The following is a 26114-nucleotide window of genomic DNA, read 5'->3' on the forward strand; positions in this document are numbered from 1 at the left end:
TCCACTAATAAGCCCTTTATTATCAATGCTGCAATATTATCTGATAGCTAATATATTAGAATAGAAATTCACACAATCCAGGTCACACCACCTCTGAGAAATAACACAACTTGGACCTCCAGGGTCTTGTATGGCCCCAAATTATATTTTTAAACTGTATATATAATTTTTATTTTAATCACCCCCTCACAGGAAATCCGTCCTCACTTCCCATAGCAATCAACCAGAGCTCAGGACCAGTTTTCTGTCAGTTTCGATAAATGATGCCCATGTTTTGACAGGACAGAACGAAAAAAAAAAATCGGCCTGATAAGTCTTGTAACTTCATATCATGGGGGACCCATCTGCTGATAGAACAGCCAGGAGACATCGTATCCTCCTATTAAAGTGCTTGGTATGTTAGTGTTTTATTAACTTGGAACACATTTTCTCAGTGGTCATTGAAGACAAGTGGAAAGGTAGGATTTTATTAGAAAAATGATTTTTTTTCTTTTACATTTACTAAAAGGGAATAAACTTTAAAGGTGCAGCTCCCCTTTGCCTGTGCACAGTCAACAAACGCTTATTGTATTATTGGCAAGAAACCAATGTTCCACCCAGAACGAAGAGAAAAAAAATAATATATAATTTAGAGGGGAAAAAAAAAGCAAAACCGGGAAAAATAAAAATTGATACGTAGAAAAGAAAATGTCCTATAGGAATCCAACAAACTAAAACTGCACCTTTAAAGGTTAATTTAAAAATAATAATAAAAAAACCTAGATGCACACCACTTTTACATGTTGGTACAATATTACCAAAGGCCAGGAAAAAAAAAAAGAAGGTTTATGAAACTTCTCTTTTAGGGAGATTAAAAAAAAATAAAAAGCTTGGGAGTATGGGCAGAACTACACAAATAAAAATTACACATTTTTTGTTGAAATACATCAGACTAGGTTCAGCCTATACAAAAAAAATCCTCTAAAATAATCTTGGTAGTAAAATAATACATATGGGAGTGCCGTCCAACCTTTCTCTGCCGTGACGGCATACCATCTCGTGGTTATAACATGAAGAGTGAAGGGAGCAAAAAAAAAAAAATTACTTTTTAATGCTTTGAGGAAATTGTCAGTTTCAGACATTAGTATTCAATAGGGAAAGAAAATACCCTAAAGTTCCATCTCCTCCTTCCCAGAGTAGTTTGGATCCCATCCACCTCGGCCGTTCCTGGTGGCCAGCATTAACTCGTTTTAGCCTGGCATGTCGAGAACCCGAAAGGCCATCCTGCTCTGTGGTGCCACCTGTAGGGTCAGACTGTAGATGCGGTAATGACAATGTATATTATAAAATAATGCTTGAGCTGTGATCAAGGAGTTGGCCACCCCCGCTGGGACAACACTGCTCTACGCTATAGTCCTTTCCCAAAAAAGGGCAGCGCTCCACGTTTGTTTCTCGTGACTGCACTCCAGCGGTTAACAAGCGCCACGCACGTAGCGGAAGCCTAGCGAAGTTCTGTTCACTCAGATCTACGGTGGGGCATCATCCCCTGATCCGGCTGGCACTGCTACTTGGAGCCTACCACTGGCATTAATGGTGTTGAGCAGCGCTGGTCTTCTCTGCCAGGTGCCGTAGGAAACTGTCATCGGGCTGTCCACGGTGGTTCAATGCCTCACTTTTAAAGAGAGCCGGGGGTGGAGGAAGGTGTGGAACGGGCGGTACTGCCAGGTGATGTGGATGGGAGTGCGGATGCAGATGGAGGTGAGAAAACGGATGTGGGATGGGTCGAGGCGGCAGGGAAGCCAAGGTATTAAGGTTAAGAGGTGGCGTGGGACTGCTGGGTGGCACGTGGATTGCTGGGAGGTTAGTGATACCTTGGGAGGGATTATTAAGAGCAATCTGCAAGGCTGGCGGGACACCCACTGGACTGGTGACCCTGAAGCACTTCTCTTTGTGAGCCTTAAGCATGTTGGAGAAACGAAAGCGCATACCGCACACGTCGCATGGGTAAGGCTTTTCCCCCGTGTGGGTCCTGCGGTGGCGTTTCATGTTTGGGCGGCTGGTGAAGCTTTTGCCACAGATTTCACAGATAAAAGGTTTTTCTCCTGGAAAGAAAAAAAAAAAAAAGTTGGCCTGTTATGTGAAATGTCATCATGTTTATTTCAATTGAGGAACATTTTCGAACCCTACAAATCACATTAAAGGTGTATTATGATCCAACCAAGTTATCAGCTATCCACAGAATAGATAACTATTAAATGGGTGTTGTCCCACTGCAGTGACCCCACCGATGTCTTCTCCCAGCAGACCATGCAGGAGCTCTGCCGCTATAGCACTGGAGATACAAGGACAGGCGAGCTCTGCTACATCCGCCAGTGTATAGACATGAGTAATGCAACAGGGCACATGTGCAGCCTTTAGTGCCATTCAATTCTTCTGAAAGCGATCTTATGGCCATTGGAGAACAAATCTGTGGGAGTCTGACAGTAGGGTCACACCGATCCAGCAGCCGTCACCTATCTAATGGATTATACTGGAATACCCCTTTACGCTCCCTATAGGGGTTCCTGCACAGTCAGAAAGTTACTCTAAAGGGAACCTGTCAGCAGGTTTTTGTACCTTAGATTAAAGTCACCTATTAAGTTGTGGAAATGCTGAATACAGCTATACATTCATTTAAGAAATCTGTGTTTCCATCAGAGAAAGCACTTGTCCAGTTTTTATGATAATGAGCCACAAGTGTAGGGGGCTTGGCCTTACCCTTAAAGCCTCTCTGCCCACCTCCCATCACTTACTGACCGGTCACTCTTCTCTCAGTGATCTGCCTGAAACCTTGTGCAAGCGTCCTCATCCTCGGAGTGATGCATATAAGAAAGTTCCTGAGGATGCTGCGAGTGCCGGACTATCGATCTGCACATGTGTGAGGTCCGGGAGCAGGTGACAGACGAGTGACCTGTCAGTCAGTGATGGGAAGATCAAGAGGGAGAGGGGCAGAAGAGCTGTAAGTGCAGGATTAAGCCCCCTTTACTTGCAGTACATTAGCATAAAAACTGGAAAATGGAGCAACAGCAACACGGATTACTAAACCAAAAGGTATGGATTTATCCTGCACCTAATATAGAAGACATGAGTGTCATGTACAAATACCCACTGACAGCTTCCCTTTAAATTTACATCGATCATGGATTCTTTGAGTTTTGTAGGAATGGAGCTGAGACCAATATATAAAGTTATATTAAGAAATTAATCAACAATGCACTTTGGACCTGGAAAGATGTGAGGAGAATCATTTTAAAGTTTCCTAGGTGCTGAGGTTTTCAGCCTTCTCTACAGACTCTGTGACTAGAGGCCATTCCACCCTCTTCTCCTCTATTACATGATGCATCTTACAGGCTGATGAATATTGCTCCTCATGTAATAGACATTTTTTTGCCTCAAACTTGGAGCGCTGCCTCCTCCTTCTAACTCATCTACTCTTGTGTGGTGGTCTGCCGGGGACTGTCCACCATGAGACGTGCGCCCTGAAGACAGACAATGGCATCCACGTATCACGCTTGGATACGGAGCGCGTGGATAAAAATCGGTGTTTTTACATGGGTGAAAATCAAAGATTTTTGTATGCTCATGCGAACCTGGCCTAAAAGGGATAAAGATGCCCCGTTCTGGTAATGGGTGAGGGTCCCAGTGGTTGGCCCTCCACGGATCTAGAAGATATCACCTACATGTGGATAGGTGATATCTTTTTTTTCCTACTGGAATAGTAGTGAACATTATAGACATGCTGGAGTTTTTTCCTTGGGTGACAGAGAGGGCTCCCTCTACTGTAAGCAATTAGAACAGCGACTGTCACTTTCATACCTGAAAACTCAATTAGTAGGACACAGTGGGGAACAGCACACAAACGGGATACAAGAGTGCAGGGGTTACATACCAGTGTGCGTCTTCATGTGCTCATCGAAATACTGCTTCATGTTGAAGTCTTTACCGCACCACTGGCACATGAACTGCTTGTGTCCAATATGGATGCTCATGTGGGAACGCAACTGGTACTTGTACTGGAAGCGCTCATCACAGTTCTAGGGGCAGAAGACACAGGGTCAGTGCGAGGACTATATGCAATGTACACAGCTTATACTAAGAGGAGGACGGTTTATTTCCAAACCATGGCATGTTTTCATGTAGCCACTATACAGAAAGTGTTGCTAGCACTGCACGTGTGGCAGGATGGCATGGATCAGACTCACTGGATAGAGGTCACTCCACATGTAACACCGGCCTGGATCTCACCTCACATCTGAACGGCTTCTCCCCAGAGTGTTGCAGAGAGTGGACCTTCAGAGACATGCTTCTCTTGAACGACTTGCCACACGTTTCACAGGTGAACGGCATATCCTTCGTGTGAGCTGCATGTAAAGCAGAAACGTGAACAAAGGAAATAATCCCCATAGTTCTAGTATTTATACAGGGTAAAGCTGCTCGCCAAGAAAATATAACACCAATAGTGTCACCTCACAGGACAGATCGTCATACCCAGCTCCTGTATTCTGCGAATCGTGCCAGGACAGTAACGGCACGTCTTACCGTGGCAATATGCACTGCAGTCAACTTTTTCTTTTACAGTATGGCCCCTATTCATCAAAACTGGTGATTTTCACACCAGTGTTGCTGAGGGGGCATGGTGGACTCGGAAGCACCGGATCAATTACAGGAAATCTTCCTGCAGGTTTTTGCTATGTAATCTATGAGCAGCACACTGTCTGTAGGGGCTGAGAGCCTGATTCCAGGGATGTCTCACTTACTAAACTGTTTCAATAAAATCAGTGTTTTATAAGCAAGAGATTATCACTACAGGACTATTTGTCTTGTGCCTCCTAGTCAACTGCTCTGTGTAACCCTGCCCCCAGCACTGATTAGCAGCTTTCGGTCAGTGTACAGTATACACAGAAAGCTGCCCATCAGTTGTGTGGGCAGGGTTATACAGGGCAGAGCATTCAGAGCACTGCTAGATTTGCAGCAGAGAATATGGAGATTGCATCAAAATGACAGTATGTAGACCAGCACATTGCTGGAATCAGGATCTCTAGCCCTACATCATGCTGCTCTCAGGTTAAGAGGTGCACTCCAGTCACAGACTCATGAATTAGACGAGCTGTGGTATCATGCCAGTGAAGCTCATTTTGGTGGAGCTGAGCGATAGCGCCAAAAGTCAAAAACTTTTGTGCAACTTCGTGTTGTGCATAAATATGTATCTTTTCATAGCTTTGTATGCCAGGTGCCTAAAAGCTTTGATTCATCGTGACCACCATGTACATTCATTTTATGGCACTGGCGATTTTGGATAAAGTGGTTTTAGGAGGCAGCCATCATTATCAGTAATAAGCTGGTAGTACAGCCATCAAAGTAATTTCTGTGTACACAGATAATAGTCACATATAGCTTCCTTCCAGTGAAAACAGTCAAAGACTCAATCCGTGCAGCATGGCATATGTTGGCGTCTGCTCTGCATGTCTGGAGCATGCAGCATCCTTATCACCTGCATCTTTATCTGCAGCAGTCATGAGCATCATCTAGTGGTCAAAGTGTAAACTGCAGGCTAAAAATCAAGGCGATCAGACTGTTTATGTCTGCAAAACCTACCAACAAGATGCTTGCGGACATGTGCCATTGTGTAGAACTTCTTCTCGCAGATCTCGCAGGAGAATTTCTTCTCGGCGTAACCATGGACGATCTTGATGTGCTCGTGGAGGGACCAGAGCTTCTTAAATGTCTTGTTACATGTGATGCACTGTGAAGAAAGGGGGATAGATGAACGGCCAGAGTTCTAGGACAGAATTTTTATATTTGGTAAAGCATAATAAAGAAACAACAATTATAAGCAGATCAATCCTGACAAGTTTATAAGCCATTTACAGCCTGATGTCCTCAGGATCTAGATATTTGTATTCATCAGCTTTCACCCTTAGAGGAGCAAGGGAAGCCAAAGGGTCAATATCTCCAATGTGAAGCTCCACTTTATAAAGCTCTGATTGGGACAGATTCTTCCACCTGTAAAATGTATGTAGTTTCCATGGTAAAAATTCAAAACAACAACTTGCACCACAATAAGCAAGTACTCGTATGTCAAGGGCAAAATATATGACCTGGAAAAAGAGGAATAAAACCAAAGCACAATAATAAAAGTTAGCCAACATGGGAAAGGGTTCAGGGGAAAGGCGAAGAAATGAGATTTCTGGGGATTTTTTTTGTTTGTTTCTTTACAAATCAAACAAGTCTTCTAGGTATCCTTGTTGCTGAGATAAGACCCGAGTGATCCTGCATTAGATCTAGGCCTTAGATAAGTGTTCCTTAACCTGTGACACAACGGCTTTTCGGACATTTCAGCATGTCCTAGTAGCTGTACGTTGGGGATTTTTTGCTTTGGATGCAAAAAAAAAACCCAAAAAGATAAAATAAGAATAAGCCCAAGAGGTGGGTTGTAGACCACCCGTGTTTCTGCTGCCTCCTCTCTCTGGCATACCAGGCTTGGCATGTCACTCTCCATGAGGAGAAAAGTTACCCCTTAGACTCGAGCTTCAGGTTTCAAAGCTTAGTAGATCTATGTGAGATCACAGGGCGCCATCTGCAGGATATTCTGTAGTACTACATGACAAAAATTAGGTACAATCATAAAAGCACCCTATACTGCATACTGAGACGTGACAATAATCAACTAACGAGTAAATGAACCATAAATGATTTCTGATGACAGATTCAGAGGAACTTTTAATTTTTACACTTTACGCTTCTTTTAGATTCTAACTTAGCCACAATGAACAAACTATTTTATAGTGATGCATCTAATGAGCGTGTGCAAAAGTGACTATGAGCTGTGAAATCACCTATTTTGACTGGTGGGTCCTGTGTTATTAGATGAATAGAAAAGGGTTACCGGTCGTTGTAATCCTGACAGTGATTACAAGGTGCCTACTGAAAACTAGTGATAGGTCATTAGCGAATTATCCACTACAAAAAGCCGCCTCTCTTCTGTAAATGATGGGAGCAGGTACCCAAACGAGAGCCACTGACCGTTGAGTTAAAATGATGGTATTGAGCAGCGCTACAGCTATAGTGATTGTATCTTTGATATGTGTTCACCTACGATGAATGCATATTTGATCGGGACCCATTTGGGAAAAAAAAGAGACGGCTCTTTTTAGTGAGTGAAGCCAAGTGATCCAGATCACCAAGTAGAACAGTCTGCCTGAAAGGACAAAACTGCCCCCAGAGGCTAGTGTGAAAACTGCAAGATTACTAATTCTGTGATATGAAATGAAAAAAAATAATGCCAAATTAAAAATTAAATAAATAAAAACATCTAAAACAAGAACCTGATAGGTCGTTTTTGGATAATGGCTTCCCATTTAATTGTTGGACTCCTGAGACCCCTTAGAAAAATCAAAAGTTGATCAGAACAAACTTGCCAAGAAGCATCCAATTAGCGGGATCCCGCAGGAATAACCTAATGGTCTGTGCCATGTATGAGCACTTTCTCTGGGACTATGGCGTTCCATTAATATCTTCTGGGCAGACAGCGAGATGGAGTGAATTGTCAGGAGGCCCACTGCTGCTGATGATGATGAACCACCATCAGTATCTCTCCAAGGCGCCTGTACACATTACATGCATGTTGGACAAAGCGCAACATTTTGGCAAGATTGGCCGACTACCTAATATAGAAATGACCAAACTTGCCCTTATCACACGGTTGAAAAAAATGTATAAACGGCAGCATGCATTAGTCAAAATCCATTCTACGGACAAGGAGCTGGTAGTTTTGTCAGAATCGTCCTGCACCCTTCCGGGAGCTGCGAACATGACAAGTCTGAGAATTGCACAGTCCGCCTGTGATCGCCCCTTGACCACGTTCGGACGTCTGCTTTCCATGCATGTGTCCTGTGTTCGCCACCGACCGAACATGTACTCACTATAGGGCTGCTCTTATGTCCATGCTCTGCTCTGGCGGAGGGGCCAGATAAGGGCTCGCGTGTTGTAGTCTTAAGGAAACAGGCCAATCTTCCATCTTTCCCTTTAATGAATTAGGCACATTTTACAAGTACTGTGCGCCTCCACCAGCAATGTTATTCCTGTAATTTATGCCACTAAAGTGCTGTCAATTTTCATAGATTGACTGAGTGGGTGTTGCCACGCATCCTCCACGTTCGAGCCACTCTGGCAAAGATGGTTGCAACTGGTGTAACAATGGCAAAAATTGCCAAATTATTGTGCAACTTCAAGTTTCACTTAAATTTGGTGACATTTCAAAATGTTGTATGGCAAAACACCTTAATGAAGCAGGCCCCAAGTGTCTGCAAAAAAAAAAAAAAAAAAGGATACATGACTGATTTGAGTCATGAATCAAATCTCCCATTGAAATCAATGGGACTGTGAAGAAGAACGGCACAAACTCGTTGTTAATTTTCTACTGTGTAATGGACAGGAGAAGCTTGGAGGGTCTTTTCCATGCAGAAGACAAAAACTGAAGCTAAACTGATGGTGAAAACAGACCCTCAGGCCAAAAATGGATGAAAATCGATCAGCATGCTGATGAGTAGACTTGTTCCTTGTAAGCAAAAAAAAATAAATATCTGAATAAGGCCTTACACAATGAAAGGGAAAGTATAATAATTATATTTTCCTGAAAAGGAATATAAAATGTGAACCTGAACCTTATTACGGTGGTGAAAAAGATGCCATGCTACTACCATGGAGTGATAAAATGGAGCTACACATAAAGAGTAGAAAGAATAAAAGGCACAATTCAGGATTTGTTTTTTTAAATGGCCACAAAGCATAGAATGTGATAATTGTCAGTATAGTGTATACCCCCTGGTAAGTCCCCCATCTCACTGGTGGTCTCGCTGTTGTATGGTAGGTTTCCTACAGTGACAGCGATCCAACCACGTGTGCTCTTCAGGCAATCAATGGCCTCGGCAGTGATGGTAGCGCAGTCGGCATGCGACTATTGAGGAGAGTAATTGGCTGTTTTTCCACTGCTTGTTCCTGATAATCGGCATGTCTAAACAGGCTGCCAATCACCTGAAGCACAAGAAAAATGCTTGTGAAATTATTTTTAAGCTTGCTTTATTCTTGGCAGCACATCATCCTGTGTAAACAGGTGATATGCTGTTGAGAACAATGGCATGCTATGTGCCCAGAATAATTATTTTAACAATCTCTTTGTGCAGATAGTTAGCGGGTATTAATGATTGGCTTGTACGCAGCCATTCAGTGACTATTTAAAGGTCACAGGTTGGCTAGTCTAAATGCAGCCTTAGAGCGGGAAGTCGTAACGTGATCACTGCAGCAAAACTAAAGAAGATTAACAGGACGTCGGAGCAGATGGGGATTTACCAGGCGAGTACAAGGTATTTTATTACAAACTCAGCTTTTTGGTCGTGTGTAATAATTCTAGACAACCCCTACAAATCAGATCATTAATATTGCATCTCAATGTACAGGAAGTGCATCTAATACTGGGCACATAAGATCATAAAATGACTAGGTGCTTTAACAAGTGGAAATACAAAGGATTAGCCCGGTGGCCGCTCATGGCCGCCTCCAGGCGCCATTACTCACCGTCTTTGTAGCCATATTACAGCAACCCTGTTTGAAGGAAAGAAGTTTTACATATGCGTCCGTTGGAAGACAAAACAAACGTCTTTGCAGCAGGTGAGTCTGCCACGTATACACGATCACGTATGTGACCACGATGCTAGAAACAACTTGCTCACAACACCCCTCAATAGAAACCAGTTGTGGATAACCTAAGTTCTGACCAAGCAGGAGACCCACAGGATGGAGCCACTGGGGTAGATAAATAGTAACTCAGAGCATCACTCCGGAGAGGAGATGAAGCACATCCACACAATGGTCTTGGTCTAATTTATCCATTTAAAAGGGGCAGTACACAATTAGACAAACATGGCCACTTTCTACAGACACAGCACCTCACTGATTTCTAGATTGTGTGGTATTGCAGCATGTGGGCAGGTATGGCCAAAGACCAAAGGAAGAGACTAGGTGAATCCGATGCGGTCCCTGTCTGAATTCTCCACACCGTGGGCCGGAGCAGGGCAGGAGCAAGGTGGGAGGGGAGAGGGCAGGAGCAGGGCAGGGAGAGGGTCAGGGAAGGGCAGTTTTTAGGGCAGGAGCAGGGCGGGAGGAGAGAGGGCGGGAGCAGGGCAGGGGGGAGGACAGGAGCAGGGCGGGGGGAGAGGGCAGGAGCAGGGTGGGGGGAGAGGGTTGGAGCAGGGCAGGGCGGAAGGGGAGAGGGCCGGGACAGGACGGAAGGGGAGAGGGCCGGGGCAGGGCGGGAGCGCAGGAGCAGGGCGGGAGGGGAGAGAGCCGGGACAGGGCGGAAGGGGAGAGGGCCGGGGCAGGGCGGGAGGGCAGGAGCAGGGCGGGAGGGGAGAGGGCAGGAGCAGGGCGGGAGGGGAGAGGGCCGGGACAGGGCGGAAGGGGAGAGGGCCGGGGCAGGGCGGGAGGGCAGGAGCAGGGCGGGAGAGGGCCGGGGCAGGGCGGGAAGGCAGGAGCAGGGCGGGAGAGGGCCGGAGCAGGGCGGGAGAGGGCCGGGGCAGGGCGGGAAGGCAGGAGCAGGGAGGGGAGAGGGCGGGGGGGAGAGAGGGAAGGAGCAGGGCGGGAGGGGAGAGGGCCAGGAGCAAGGCGGGAGGGGAGAGGGCCGGGAGAGGGCCGGGAGCAGGGCGGGAGGGGAGAGGGCCGGGGCATAGCAGGGAGAAGCCTCACCAGACTCCTCATTTTTTCCTATGGTCGGCCGGTTCTTGAACTTTATCCTTTCTAAAACGCTGCAGCGTTTCAGAATAAAACATATCTGGCTGCAATCTTGCAGCCCGGCTCCAATTTAAGCTGTCTGTGGTTTGGACAGCATGAATTGACTGACAGGATCCCCTTAAAAATTGATAGCATATCCTTAGAGCTGTGGAGATTAAACTATTAGCACCCTCTATGATAGACTTTGTGAAAGGTGCGTGTACAGCAGCTGCAGTCTGGTTCATACTCTACTAAATACGGTATATATTTTTTTATTTTTTAAACTGTAGTTCAAAATATTGCAGCCTTGTTCAACTCACTTTGGTGGAAGAACGCTGCAATATATTAACCAGTTCAAGACTGGGACATTTTTCCCCATTTATGGCCAGGCACATATTGCTTTTTTTTTTTACATGTGGTGTAAAGATAATCTGTCTGCAGGTTTTTGTTATGTAATCCGAGAGCAGCCTATAGCTTGAAATCCATGGACTTATTTCTACCTTTAGCCTTAAAAACTACATAACTATGAAGCAGGAGCTGACAGTCTGATTAGACAGACTAGGCTGTGTATTGCATTTTCAATAAAATCAGTGTTTTATCAGCAGGAGATTATCACTACAGGACTAGAAGGCTCGTGCCTCCTAGTCAGCTCTGTGTAATCTCGCCCACTCCACTGAGTAGCAGATTTCTGTCAATATACATTGTCCACAGAAAGCTGCCAATCAGTGGTGTGGGCGGGGGTATACAGGGCTTAGCATTTAGAGCCCTGCAAGCAGACCAACAAGTGGCACATCACTAGAATCAGGGTCTCTGTCCCTATATCACACTGCTCTCAGATTACTTATCAAAAATCTGGTGACAGATTCCCTTTAAAGAGCTGTAAACATTTTTCTCTTTTGGATAATCAAACAATTTTTCAATTTTTTGTGATAAATGGGGCGTAATATTTGCATTACTTTCATACTCTCCCATTTTTGTTGCCAATACTGTGGGAAAATAAAAAAGGAAATATTTGTGGCTTTCACTATTCACTACTACTTTTTAGACCACTAAAATACATTTTAAAAGTTGCTTCCCTTTCCACAACAGATTTTAATTTTATATATCGGACACTTTTAATTCAGCAGGGACAAGACAGGTAACGACGATTTGAATTGGCAGAGGCTTTTTTTTTATTATTATTGATTATTTTGACATGCTTTTTATTTGTGCATTTATTTTTCACTATATCACATATTGTTCCCCCTTATAAAGGTCTTTGGTACAATTTCAACATTTAAATACTTTTTTAATGTGATTTCACCTGTAACTGGGGCAAGACTATTAGCCCCAGTTACAGGGGAAATTCAGCCTTCACGCTGTATATAAGGGTTGACTGGGTCTCCTGCAACTCAGCAGTTTCTTCTTCCTCACTACCCCAGCAATCATACGACCTCTGAGTCCAGAGAAGAAAGTCGCTAGCGATTCCTAATACTGTATACGCGGCTCTTGATTAGCACTGTGTATATAGCAATTGGAAAGGGACAGACAGTATTAAACCATTTCTGCCTTCTCTAAGGGGAGATGGCTGTGTCTGCACAATCGCATGCAGCTGCTCTAGTATGCAGGGACTATTTAGGACATTGCTGTAGAGTACAACCAGACAACATGGAAATTTTTCATCTTCGGGTGGTTCGCAAGTAGGTAAACTACTGCTAAAAAAATGTAGTACAGTGGACAGCAGCCACTGTAAATGCTGAAGAGGCTGTGGCGCTCCACAAATAGTTGATCTAACAGGGTGCTAATAGTTGAACCCCCACCAATCTAAGGCTGCCGTCACACTAGCAGTATTTGGTCAGTATTTTACATCAGTATTTGTAAGCCAAAACCAGGAGTGGGTGATAAATGCAGAAGTGGTGCATATGTTTTTATTATACTTTTCCTCTGATTGTTCCACTCCTGGTTTTGGCTTACAAATACTGATGTAAAATACTGACCAAATACTGTGACGGCAGCCTAATATCGATGAATTATTGTAAGGGCAAGTCATCAGTTTTTAAAGGCTAAACAACCCCTTTAATGCCAAATAGTAAAGTAATTAGCTTACACTAGTCATGAGTAGCATGCTGCATTATACTCCAGAGCTGCATTCACAGTTCTGCGGTCACTGGAAACAGTAAAAAAGCTGGTCCTTACAATACATATGGTCTGATCTCATGTGACTGAACACTGATTGGCGTAAAGTTTATGTTTTCCGTGCAGACACGTGGCCAGAAATAAAGACTGAAAGATTTGGCCACTGAACCCTGCAGAACTGTGGACTGCAGCTCTGGAGCAATAGTGCACATTATGCGTTAACTACTGGACATCCACAGTAAAGCAGATCTGTCAATCGGTTTCACAATATAAACTCTAAATACATTATGAAATAAATCTGTTAGACTACGTGTGCTTACTTTTAAAAAACAAAAGGATTATTCAGCCATTCTGACATGGATTTTTTTTTACAAATTTTCAAGCCTGATATAAAGATCAACTGGACAGTATTGTAAGGTTTACAGCCTGAGGCTGCTTCACAGGCAATCGTAGACCCCTTTGCAAGCTCTCTGCACAGAAATGCCCATGACAGCCACCGTCAGCAGCGTGCTGGCGCAGGGAGGTAAGGTCATACGCCGGCACACAAATGTTAGCTGCTGGCCTCCATTTGGCTGGCGACTGGCTTTGCTGTGCTGAGAGCTTGTCTTTCAATTGAATGTGTGTCTAGGGATGCACATTCAACTGAAATAAAGCACTGCCGATGGCAGTCCCTAGCCCAGGCCGCAATAGTCAAGGGGTCTATAGTGACTGGAGGCTGCATGTGCTGAAAAGAGGACACTGAGGGAAAGCAGGACAGGTGAAAAGAATTTTTCATTTCATTACCCAAGCGTTTTTTTTTAGCTGGAATAATGGCCCAGATAACCAAATGACTAATTCAACTGCCCACATAGGAGATTGTGGCAAGTACCAATGGTGTACAGGTCTGTGATTTGGCCCAAGTGTCAGTCATGTCATCAGGTCATGTTAGGTGTGGACATACCTGAATGTTCTTCTCACAGTCCGTTTGGAGATGAAGGGACAACTCACTCTCTAAAACAAACTTTTTGCCACACTTATCACAAATCTGCATCCTCCGGTGCGTAACATTCATGTGCTTTTCCAGATACCATCGCGTGTTGAATACACGTGGACATTTGTCACAAGAAAGGGTCTCCTTTTCCTCACCCTTTCCCTTCTCAGTGGGAGACTTAGGTTCTTTGGGAGATTTCTTTTTCCGTTTGGGGGCTTCACCACTTGTAACTTGTTCATTATTGAGATTGTTGGCCAGCATGGTGCCATCTCCAGCCACCATGTTGGAGATCTCAGTTTTTTGGTCCTGGTTTATATGTTCCATATTGGTCTGATCTCCAGTAGGATGAGGTTCGTTTTCATCATCCTCGTTGCTGTCCTGGTCGTCGTCTACAGAGTCACCTCCATCCTCGTCACTACTGGTCTTCATGTGTGAAGGGTCTTTTCCCACCCCCTTTTCTCCTTTGGAGACATTTAAGGTTTGGTTATTAAGGTTCACCTCCACAATTATCTGCTCTCTTTTGTAGTTCACATCATCCTCATCTTCTTCCTCATCATCATCGTCATCATCATCGTCGTCGTCGTCGTCATCATCATCCTCAGATTCTCCAGAATTTTGTCTTTCTCCTTTGACGGGTCGAACCTCGTTGACTGGTTTACTGTCCCGAAAAAAAGGTTGCTGCTCAGGTTCAAGAAGATGTGGTTTACCTACTTTAGTGTCCATCATGACAGGATACGGTCCGCCAGTCTCTCGTTTGAATTGCTTATTTGACAGATCAAGTTCTTGAGTTGTAGTATGGTAAAATGGAGGTGGAACACTAACTCGCAAAGGGTCATCAAGTCCCAACCCAGAAACATCAGGAGGGCGACCGTCTAGCAATTTTTGGCAGGAGTTGGCAGCTTGACCCATTGGGTCAGGCTGTAAGTTTGAAGGACGTAACATGTCTGAATATTCAATTATTGTAAAGTTCATGAAAAGATGTTCATAAGACACTGAGGAGATATTTTATGTTCCAGGAATACAGGGCCACACTACATCATGGGATCTATCGAAAGGCTGGCCTGCAAAGAAAAAAAAAAAAGGCAATGGTTTAATATTTTTATTTAGTAATAGGCTACTCACTCACTACTTCCAACCCAGAACCATTCAAGGCAATACCACACTCTTCATTCCCTTTGATAAGTCATATTATAATGTACACAAAGTCATTTTTTACCCCACAGGACAAAATGATGCATGGACCCCCTGGGAATCTCCTGAATCTGACTACATGAGGCTGTCAGACTCAAGCCACGAACTGGAGTCCCGGGGCCACTCCGGGTATTGGAGTCTGTACTTAGACCCGGATACAGGGATGTGTGAATGCAGCCTTACAGAAACACCAAAATTCAACCACTCTTTGCTCTTTTTTGAAGCTCCACCTCTTGTGATTGAAGCCTGGATATAATAATTCCAATTTAAGCTACAAAAGATTTGGGCCTGATGAGGCTGGTGTACTCACTTTGAAAATCCATGTCAGAATGGCTCTCTAATGCTGAACTATTAAAAAAAAAAGAAGAGTATTTTATGAGCATTCTAAACATGAAGACTGTGGGGCACTCAAAAAAGTACCTCAGTCTCTACGAGTAGCTGATAGGTGGAGGTGTTAAAATGTTAAGAATGAAACTTTTAATCAATCCAATACTGAAAGCCTCTCGAGAACAGTAACAGGTTATCCAGCACTTTTTGAGGGTTTTTTACTATAGGGCTAAGAATTTATTGGTACATTGTTGCCAACAAACTACCTTGTTGTACCCTGCGATGAGCTATTCCAGCTCAGAGCACTCAAGGACCACTACTCCTGCAGGCAATTCTTCAGATTCTTTTGACCTCACATCAACAGAGCAGTTTCTTCATTGCCACTGAGCTCTGTCAATGTGGCATCACTGCCAGTGTTAAGCTAGTTGCAAAGCTGATTGCCCACTACTTAACTAAGGAGAGCCGTCAATCAGCATGATGTCAGCAGCGACGCCCGTCAACAGAGCATGGCAGAACAGAGAGAACTGCTATGTTGGCGTGAGGTCAAAGGAAACTGGAGAATTTCCGACTGAGTCAGGGAAGATTGTCATCTGGCAGAACAGCAAGGTAATTATCAGCTATTTGCCAGTAAGATCTTAGCCCCACATGGAAAAAAAAAAACCACAAAGTCCCAGAACACCCCTTTAAAGTGGTTGTCTCACGTTTGTCTCCTAGTCGCATAGGAGAGTGTGCAGTTCGGGCCAGCTGTCTTCAGAAACTAGGAAGCTGGAAGGCAAAGGAGCAGTGCGCTCCTAAAGACTGCCGGCCGGCCCAAACTGCTTGCCCTCCTAATGTGACTAGGTGAGACCCTTCGGAGACATATACGGGTTCTGTACAGTATATCTCTTAAACATATACACATAAGCACAGTATTATCAGAGGAGCAAGGTCACCGACACTGGCATACAATAAGTCTCTGGTCATCATAACATCTGCAGTATTTCTCTTTTGTGCCCTCTATAATCTGGAAGTGTGTGCCATAAGGGTTGTGTTGCCACGGTCAGGAACTGGCAGCGCTTTGGACGCAGCACATGTCCACTGCGTCCAAAGTGCTGCCGACTTTTGAACACAGGTGATTCCGCATGTGTTCATTGAACCGTGCGGAAACACTGCGCCCTATACATTGGATGGGAAATTTATTTTGCGTCTCCGCAAGATAAATTGACGTGCTGCAGTGTATAATGACGTGCCGCATGTCTGTCTCCGCAGGGAAGCCGGAGGCGTCCCTGCACCCATAGTGGACATGGGATTTCTTCAGATCCCTTCCACTATACTGCAACATCTTGACGCTGCGGATTAACGCAGCGTCAAACCCGCAGCGTTTCCTGACTGTGGGAACATGGATTAACGCAGCGTCAAACCCGCAGCGTTTCCTGACCGTGGGAACATACCGTAACACATCAGACTATCTAGCTCCAACATATCGATGCCAGCGACACTCCCACCATAACGCAGCTAGGTGGGACGGGAGATATAATGGAGCATTAGAAACAGTCAAGTTTGGTTCACTATTTAAGTTTCATGGAAATTGATAAAGAAAACCACAGCTACAAGATGCAACTCACCATCCGCTCTGTGCTTGGAAGCCCCCCCCCCAGAAATCACATGTACATCAACCATCCAGAGGATAGGGGATACATATCCATCATGGGAAAACCGCAAGGACGCAGGAATGTGCTTTATAACTACGATCACCTTATAGACATATCTATACACAGTGCCAGTCTCTGCGCTGTGAAGAACCTCATTATATGCATGCACGCGGCGTCTCTGGAGCTTATGACGGGATCATTCATCACCCTGTGCATTTACTGACATATGCTGCTGTGAAATTGAACTAGCAGTCGTCGCTGAGGAGGGGGCGGAGGGAGCAGTCTGGGAAAAAGCCAATTATTAAGAGAAATATAATCACAAAAGAAGCAGCCATTCTTCTCATAAACTCAATATCAGTCTATGAAAACAAGTCAGATGGGGGACAGCAGCCAATAGTAGGCAGGGACGGTGTCTCTCCGCCTGGCGAGATTCAGATTAATAAATGCAGCTGTATGAACAAGGCCGGATTATTTGGTGGCTGCAGTCCCGCCTGCACTGCTAATAATACGGACTCCACATGCAAGTTCATGCAAGGCGATTGTAATGTCATCAAAAAACTCATGCCCATTGTAATTAGCAAAAGGAGGAACAAAAACAGAACATTTCAGCCATTACCTTTAGTTCACAAATGGACAAAACACTCCAAAAGCCAATCTGTTCAGTGACCAATAATAAGCCCTCGTACACACCAGGCCTATCAGATTTCTATATTATTGAAATCCACCGCACTCCCTGTGTGGAATATCTTAGAAACAAAAGGATTTTTTGAAATTTGCTAATTTATTCAAGTGAAAAACAGAAAATCAAATGTGACAGATCAAATAGTAGGCAGTATAAGCGACTGAGTGATTTGACGTTTCGACCCTCCCGGGTCTTACTCTAAAGTCGCACTTAATCCAGGATTTATGAGTGGCTCTTATGGTAGTGAGGATGTTATCCCTGTAGTGTCAAGGGGCAGGTACAGTCTTTTTGATACCAAGTATGGCCTGATAGTTGATTTCTCTCTGAGTATGACCTTGCTGAGGAATAGCAGCGGTGCATCAGCGTCTTGCTGCTGTTTGCATACGCGATTCAAATAGAAAGTTGGTATGTCACTGGAGACAACCTTTCTTGCAGGTGCCAATGTATCAGCCTTAAATTGCTGGTAAGTTGTATGTGGTTTAATGGATTTGCCAGTTCTGGATAGAGTCTTGTAGTGGGGTAACAGCGGCGCAACTGCGTCTTGCTGGTGGACATGTAGGCTTAGTACCCTTAGTGGATGGGGGATAGCGCTCCTGCGTCCTGTGGGAAGGACATACAACTTACCAGCAATTTAAGGCTGATACATTGGCACCTGCAAGAAAGGTTGTCTCCAGTGACATACCAACTTTCTATTTGAATCGCGTATGCAAACAGCAGCAAGACGCTGATGCACCGCTGCTATTCCTCAGCAAGGTCATACTCAGAGAGAAATCAACTATCAGGCCATACTTGGTATCAAAAAGACTGTACCTGCCCCTTGACACTACAGGGATAACATCCTCACTACCATAAGAGCCACTCATAAATCCTGGATTAAGTGCGACTTTAGAGTAAGACCCGGGAGGGTCGAAACGTCAAATCACTCAGTCGCTTATACTGCCTACTATTTGATCTGTCACATTTGATTTTCTGTTTTTCACTTGAATAAATTAGCAAATTTCAAAAAATCCTTTTGTTTCTAAGATATTCCACACAGGGAGTGCGGTGGATTTCAATAATACTGATACTAGACCTTACGGTCTGTCTCACCAGCACCCCGATCTAAATTTAGAGTGCAGGCCAAATTATATTTACATTTATCAGATTTCTAGGTTAGTGAAAATCCACGTCACATACATCATCCAAACCTAATACTGAAAGGATTGGAAGATCAGGGAGGAGGTTGTGCTGCCGCTCTACTCAAGAGCTTGTGTTTGATATTACAGTTTATGCCTCATCACCTGAGCTGCAATACCAGTCACTACCAGGAACAAAAGTGGCGCTGTTTCTTTTAAGAAAAAAAAACAACTTACACATACCCACAAGAAACAAGGCTGTGGAGCATCCACTAATGTGTAGCTGACCCCTAGAGAAGACTCAGCCCCTTGCAGCAGTACGTTTCATTTCCAGAGGTTTTGATCTTCATTGTATGATGAGAAATCCAACAGTGCAGAAATGTATTGTCTTTTTTTCTCTCCAGCATCTTGTGTAATAAGACCCAGAAGACAAATGCAGAACTACCTGATGGAGGAGAGGGAGGTAGCGATGCTTCTCTGGGGCTGGAGATAAACATGAGCGCTCCTGGTAGACTGGTGACTACAAGCTGCTGGAGCAATACTGCAAGTGGCTGACTGCTGAACTCAATACTATAGCACCGTGCAGCATGGGTCGTGCTGGGACATGTAGTGCACAACACACGGAAAAATCTCTGCTCATTACAGCAGCAGCATTGTGGATTTTATGAAATTTCAGCACAACCTTCAGTGTGAACAGATAACTCAATCCATCATTTTATGCTGCAAAGTGAAGGGGGAAAGCAATTCACAATGAAATCCACTGTAAATTTTCTACTATAGACACCACCTGTGTGAACAAGCTCTAAAGATTATCTCATCCCCCGTCATGTGCTTAGTACCATCTACTGCTCACTGTTATCAGCCATTTCAGGATAGGAAAAAGGCTATTTCTAATCAAAATGACTATAGACCCCATCCACATTAGATGGCTGTCGGCTGGGCGATTGTTTGGCAGATCGCTGCCCATCAAACTATCTCAGCTGTGTTTTCCATACACAAGAGGGCTCGCTCAGCCAAACGCTCCTGTGTCCTCTATGGAAGAACCGCTGCCAGACATCACTTTGGCGGCTGATCTCAGGCAGGACAAATGATCGGCAGTCTGAATTCAGGCATGCCGGATCCTTAGCTCACTGACAATTATCAGTCAGAGGCACCATTACATGTTAGGCCTCAGATGCCCGTGTTTAAACATGTTCATGAAAAAATGGTACGTGTCTTCAGTGTATTGGATCCAAGTGTTATCAGTGTTTGGTCTGTGTGTCCATTTTTTACCATCAGGGATTCTCACGTGGGGATTTAAATGACAAAGGTTCTCCTATCCTTTTCATGGACCCGTAGACTTATATTGGCACTCTTCCTCTGCGATACTGGAAAAAACACAAGCATCTGCACAGTCCCATAGACTATAATAGATGTTTTATCCATGAGCACATACGTGCAAGACCGGCCTCTGAATGAGCCTTTAGACAGTCAGCCGAATAGACCATAGTATAATATGTTTAGGGGGCTTAAAGGGGTTGCTCCAGGCTCGGGTTCAAGTCTGCAGTCACTCTATGAATCCTCGCAGTGCACGCTTGTCATGATTCTCCGGTGTCGGGAGCAGGCTGTTGTGTGACGACAAGTATGCAATCTGCATACAAAAGGTCATGTGCCGACTAGCACTTCAGAGTCAATCATAACTGGCTGAGATCATACGGCCATCCCCCGATACATGCTGCCCAAGCTTTGGGCACAGCTGTCAGGTTCACTTTAAAGGGGTTGTCCAGTACTGATATTGAAGGCCTATTCTTAGGATAGGTCCTCAATATTAGATTAGCCAGAGATGTGATACCGGGCATCCCCACTGATCAGCTGTATAGAGGCCACAGTGGGGTACTGCAGTGTTACCACTATACATATGAATGAATAAAGCCAGACGTGCAGTACCTAGTCACAGCCACTATACAGGTGATAGAACTGTATTATGCGAGTCCACAACTGACCACATTCGGCCGACACCGTGAACATCTGATTTCTGCAGGTACTGGGTGTCCCACCCCCACCAATATGATATGACCTATTCTAAGGATAGACCCTCCATATAAATGTATTGGACAACCCCTTTGAGTCTTTTCACCCTATGCTCACTCATTCCAGATAACTGTGTAATGTAAATGCACCCTAAGAAAGTCAATATAAAATCGCTGCCCCATGATTCTCATCTTCCATACCATCAGATACATTTCCATTATCGACTGTGTGATATTAGCTGCCTACAATAGAGCAGCACTAGGTGACATGTTCTGAAGACAGAACATCTAGTAGTTGTTTCCGATCCTATATTCTTCTCATAGATCCTGAAGACTGCATATCCCTATATCGTCACACCTAATACCTGTATTATAAGCATGAGACAAAGTAGAGGAGGGACAGAATCAACAATGTGATTCCAAGCAGCCTCACAAACTGGTGGAGGACACAAGTGCGAGCACATACACTGCACCTCACCTGTTATTTCTGCACTGACTGCAATGCAAACATATGGAAATGGCAGTGGCCGAGCCCGAATTGTGCTGGGGGATTAACTGACAGTACACAGGCCCTGAATACATGCCCAGTACTACATGACATACCAAAGGAGCACTCTGGACAAAACATATGCACTGTGTTACGTCTAGGACAGGGTCTGAGAGGGGGAGGAGAATGACACAGGGATTCCCTCTCTGGTGTTCCTTTAGTACCTCAGTCCTACACCTCCCGCTCAGGTCTGACCCTAAGAGTAAAAGACCCCACTCATATTAAATTAAAAATCGTCCGATCATCTAATGTGTGTGGGGGCCTCCCAACAGATAAGGGTCGCACATTCTGAATGTCCTGATGTTCTCCGGGAATAAGCAGACGCCTGAAGAGTCTGGCAGTGGCTTTCGCTATTCTGCCTATTGAAAAGCTATGAATCAGCTCAACTGAGTGATCTTGTGTATAGCAGAGACGGGAGAGAGAGCCCTTTACTGAGCGCTCATTTGCCGGCAGCTACTGCTTGTATATGGCCAGATTTATATAATGGGGCAGAGTTAATAGAACCTAAAAGAGGGTGAAATATAGAACAAAAAATTGGCACTTAAAATCATATGAAGTTTTAAACCTATTTACTTTGTTTAGGCACTTTGTTTAAAAGGAACCTGTCACCCCTAAAATCGAAGATGAGCTAAGCCCACGGGCATCAGGGGCTTATCTACAGCATTCTGTAATGCTGTAGATAAGCCCCCGATGTATCCTGAAAGATGAGAAAAAGAGGTTAGATTATACTCACCCAGGGGCGGTCCTGCTGCGGTCCGGTCAGATGGGCGTTGCGGTCCGGTCCGGGGCCTCCCATTTTCTTATGAGGACGTCCTCTTCTTGTCTTCACTATGCGGCTCCGGCGCAGGCGTACTGTGTCTGCCCTGTTGAGGGCAGAGCAAAGTACTGCAGTGCGCAGGCGCCAGGAAAGGTCAGAGAGGCCCAGCGCTTGCGCACTGCAGTACTTTGCTCTGCCCTCAACAGGGCAGACAAAGTACACCGGAGCCACAGCGTGAAGACCAGAAGAGGACGTCATCCTATGAAAAATGGGAGGCCCCGGACCGGACCGCGACGCCCACCGCAGCGGGACCACCCCTGGGTGAGTATAATCTAACCTCTTTTTCTCATCTTTCAGGATACATCGAGGGCTTATCTAGAGCATTACAGAATGCTGTAGATAAGCCCCTGATGCCAGTGGGCTTAGCTCACCTTCGATTTTGGGGGCGACAGGTTCCCTTTAACAAGGGGCATAGCATAAAAAAGGAACAAGAGGAGTGGAGCAAAATAAGCCAACAAAGCAGTGATGTAACACCGGACAAAAGAGTCTAAAGATGCGCCAAATGTATCATCCAGCATGAGGCACAGACAGGTGCAATGTCAGACTGCTTAGTCTACAATGTGACTGACAAAATAGTGACCAGAATAAGTAAGTCTGCCCCTCTGTCAGACTTCACTTCACAGGAGGCAAATCCCACCACAGATGTTCGACAGCACATTTTTTGTGTCCTTTCCTGACTGCTGCGCACAAAAAAATTTATTTTTGTTGCAGCCACAGCACAAGAAAAAAAAAAAATCTTACGCTTACAGTTATATTACAATATACCATTTAAGGGGTTTTCCTATACATAGACGTTACCATCTTTCCACAGGATAAGTGATGAGTTCTACAAGGGTGGGGGTCTGACCGCTAGGATCACCTACTTTCCTGAAAGGTTACAGTAAGGGGAGCTTTTATACCCCTCAGAATGCAGCGGCAGAGCGCAAGCCTGACCACTGATTATGGGACTGCCAGAAAGAAGAGTTCAGCCGTCCAATAGAGAATGAATAGAGTGCTGGTCAGGTATGTTCAGTGAAATAATGCCCCATTCTGGCGATTAGTGGGTTTTCTGAGGGGCCGGACGTATATCAATCTGAAAGTTATCATCTATGGCATAGAAGGGTGATAACTTGTTCCAAGCAGAAAACCCCTTTAAGGCAAGTCAGTTACAAGAACCGACAACTATCTTCATGGCGTTGCTTACATTTGTTTGGTCACATGACCAAGGAATAATATGTTAACGAGACACTATAATTTATAACCTGTCTAATCTCCTCTGAACAGGGAAGATGACAATGGTATATCTCATATTCAGCAATTAGTATTCAGAGTATAATTATATGGCTCGTATGTAGTGGAGAAAAGGTAATGAGATATAATCAGCATATTAAGAGCAATTATTAGGTCTACATTATACGACCTTTCTGTGGCCAGAATTTATCGCCTGTACTAGTGTCGTATTTCTTGGACTGACTGCGGGTCTTATAATGGATATATACAATACTCTCTGGTAGCTCAGGACATGAGATCCGCATTCAGGCCGAAAATATCTTCCCTTGGGCTATTATCACACAGGGTGGATAGGAGTCCGATAGGTCTCATCTACTAGAAAAGCAGAAGAGTGAATGAGATTGTGCAAAAAATAACTGCACAGAAAAATCGCCAGCAGCAGCTTGTCAATTTGCACAGCAGATATTCATCCTATGTGACAAAACAGCAGCAAAATCCATGACAAATTGGTCAGGCAACTCATTATGAATTTCTTCCACTGAATTCACGTCCCGTGTGAAAGTGTCTGGTCTGTCATTTACTGTACAACAGTCTCAGGACTACAGTGGAAGTCCATCAGGGAAGGCTGAGGGTTGTAGTCCCACAGTTGCAGAGTGCTGAGAATAAATCAAGTATTCCTGTATGATGCAAAGAAATAGAAATACAGTTGAACTACAAATACAGCGACCTGTCACACAGGCGGCACTGGCACCTGGGGAGGCAGAGACCTGAGAACTACACAAGGCAATAAGAGTATGAGGGCTGGGTACCATGCAGGAGCTGGCCCGGTATACTCGCTGGGTTTGCTTCTTTAAAGAGCATCCGTTGGTATATATTATTCCCATACACAAACAGTACATATGAAACCAAGACACTTTGTATAAATGTTATTTAAAAAAAAAAATCAGCTTATTCCTCCTCCTCCTGGACTCTAGATGTCTTCAATGAATACAGATTTTACCCCAGAACTCAGAATGAATGATCAGTGCAGGAGGAAGAAGCTGATTTCTCTGGTATATTACAAAGGTTCTTTTCTTTCACATGTACGATTGATTTATGTAATGGTTACTCTGAAAATAAGCGCCGCCTTTCAATGACATCCCTGAATGTGTGGCTCTTCTGACTAGCGGGACGCAGATGCTAAGTGTTGAGCGCGCTGCAATAGCCATGGCTGCCAAAGACAACACAGGCGGGACCAGATGTGGGCACCATTTTGGTCACTATGTCTATGGGCAGAGAAGTGCTCCCCTCTGTGGCTGCAGCAGATTACTGCCACTCCCCAGGCCCTGCGCAGCCCCATACAGCAGCTCCGGGCCGGAGAGGTGCGCAGCCCCGGGCCGGAGAGGTGCGCAGCCCCATACAGCAGCTCCGGGCCGGAGAGGTGCGCAGCCCCATACAGCAGCTCCGGGCCGGAGAGGTGCGCAGCCCCATACAGCAGCTCCGGGCCGGAGAGGTGCGCAGCCCCATACAGCAGCTCCGGGCCGGAGAGGTGCGCAGCCCCATACAGCAGCACCGGGCCGGAGAGGTGCGCAGCCCCGGGCCGGAGAGGTGCGCAGCCCCATACAGCAGCTCCGGGCCGGTGAGGTGCGCAGCCCCATACAGCAGCTCCGGGCCGGTGCGGTGCGCAGCCCCATACAGCAGCGTCGCGCAGGAGCGGTGCGCAGCCCCTTGCAGCAGCGTCGCGCAGGAGCGGTGCGCAGCCCCTTGCAGCAGCGCCGCGCAGGAGCGGTGCGCAGCCCCTTGCAGCAGCGCCGCGCAGGAGCGGTGCGCAGCCCCTTGCAGCAGCGCCGCGCAGCCCCTTGCAGCAGCGCCGCGCAGCCCCTTGCAGCAGCGCCGCGCAGCCCCTTGCAGCAGCGCCGCGCAGCCCCTTGCAGCAGCGCCGCGCAGCCCCTTGCAGCAGCGCCGCGCAGCCCCTTGCAGCAGCGCCGCGCAGCCCCTTGCAGCAGCGCCGCGCAGCCCCTTGCAGCAGCGCCGCGCAGCCCCTTGCAGCAGCGCCGCGCAGCCCCTTGCAGCAGCGCCGCGCAGCCCCTTGCAGCAGCGCCGCGCAGGAGCAGTGTGCAGCCCTTTGCAGGAGCAGTTATCTACCCATACAGCAGCAGTTCACTACCCCATGCAGCAGCCCCATGCAAAAGCAGTGCACTACCCCATACAGCAGCTCCATGCAGGAGCAGTTCACTACCCCATACAGCAGCCCCATGCAGGAGCAGTTCACTACCCCATACAGCAGCCCCATGCAGGAGCAGTGCACAGTCCCAGAGGCCCCCATGGCCTGCACATACTCCCACTACAGCCCCCACTGCGGCCTAGCACCTCAGGCCTGCTATGTGCACTCACTTTCCAGTCACTGGCAGCCCCTGTCTAGGCCCGGGCCTGAGCTTTCTCCCTCACAGAATGCACCCGGCCGTCATTTCCCGCCCGGCTCTCTCTCCCTCACTCACCCTCCCTCCCGGGGTATCTCGGTCCATGGCTCCCGGGAAGCTTCCTTCCTGTCCTCCTCCTCCTTCGCCGTTCACGTCACAACACCGAGCGCCCCCCCTCCGTGCGCGCTCCCGGCGTCGCGTAGCTACGTGGCCGCTGCCCGCTCCGTGTCGGGGGCGCGCCTACCTTGGCTCACAACCAGGACAGAGCTCTACGCATGCGCGCCAGGAGGGGGGCGTTGTATGGTGCGCATGTCCTATAC

General features: G+C 45.9%; 1 protein-coding gene across 6 annotated transcripts; it reads right to left on the reverse strand.

The window, feature by feature from the left end:
• ZNF652 (zinc finger protein 652) lies at positions 1–26114 on the reverse strand. Of its 6 annotated transcripts, none has more exons than XM_077252495.1 (7): positions 25873–26048; positions 13838–14928; positions 9592–9618; positions 5614–5761; positions 4264–4379; positions 3908–4052; positions 1–2081 (listed from the first exon to the last, which is right to left on the reverse strand). In XM_077252495.1, the coding sequence occupies exons 2-7, from the start codon at positions 14837–14839 to the stop codon at positions 1567–1569; spliced, it is 1953 nt and encodes a 650-aa protein (XP_077108610.1). In that variant the 5' UTR covers positions 14840–14928; positions 25873–26048; the 3' UTR covers positions 1–1566. The 6 variants fall into 6 exon arrangements, with proteins under 6 accessions (XP_077108610.1, XP_077108614.1, XP_077108613.1 ...); XM_077252498.1 differs by having other exon boundaries at positions 447–2081; positions 26039–26114; XM_077252496.1 differs by lacking the exon at positions 25873–26048 and adding an exon at positions 25769–25858 and having other exon boundaries at positions 447–2081.

The sequence above is a fragment of the Ranitomeya variabilis genome, chromosome 4, assembly GCF_051348905.1.
Source record: "Ranitomeya variabilis isolate aRanVar5 chromosome 4, aRanVar5.hap1, whole genome shotgun sequence".
Taxonomy (NCBI): Eukaryota; Metazoa; Chordata; class Amphibia; order Anura; family Dendrobatidae; genus Ranitomeya; species Ranitomeya variabilis.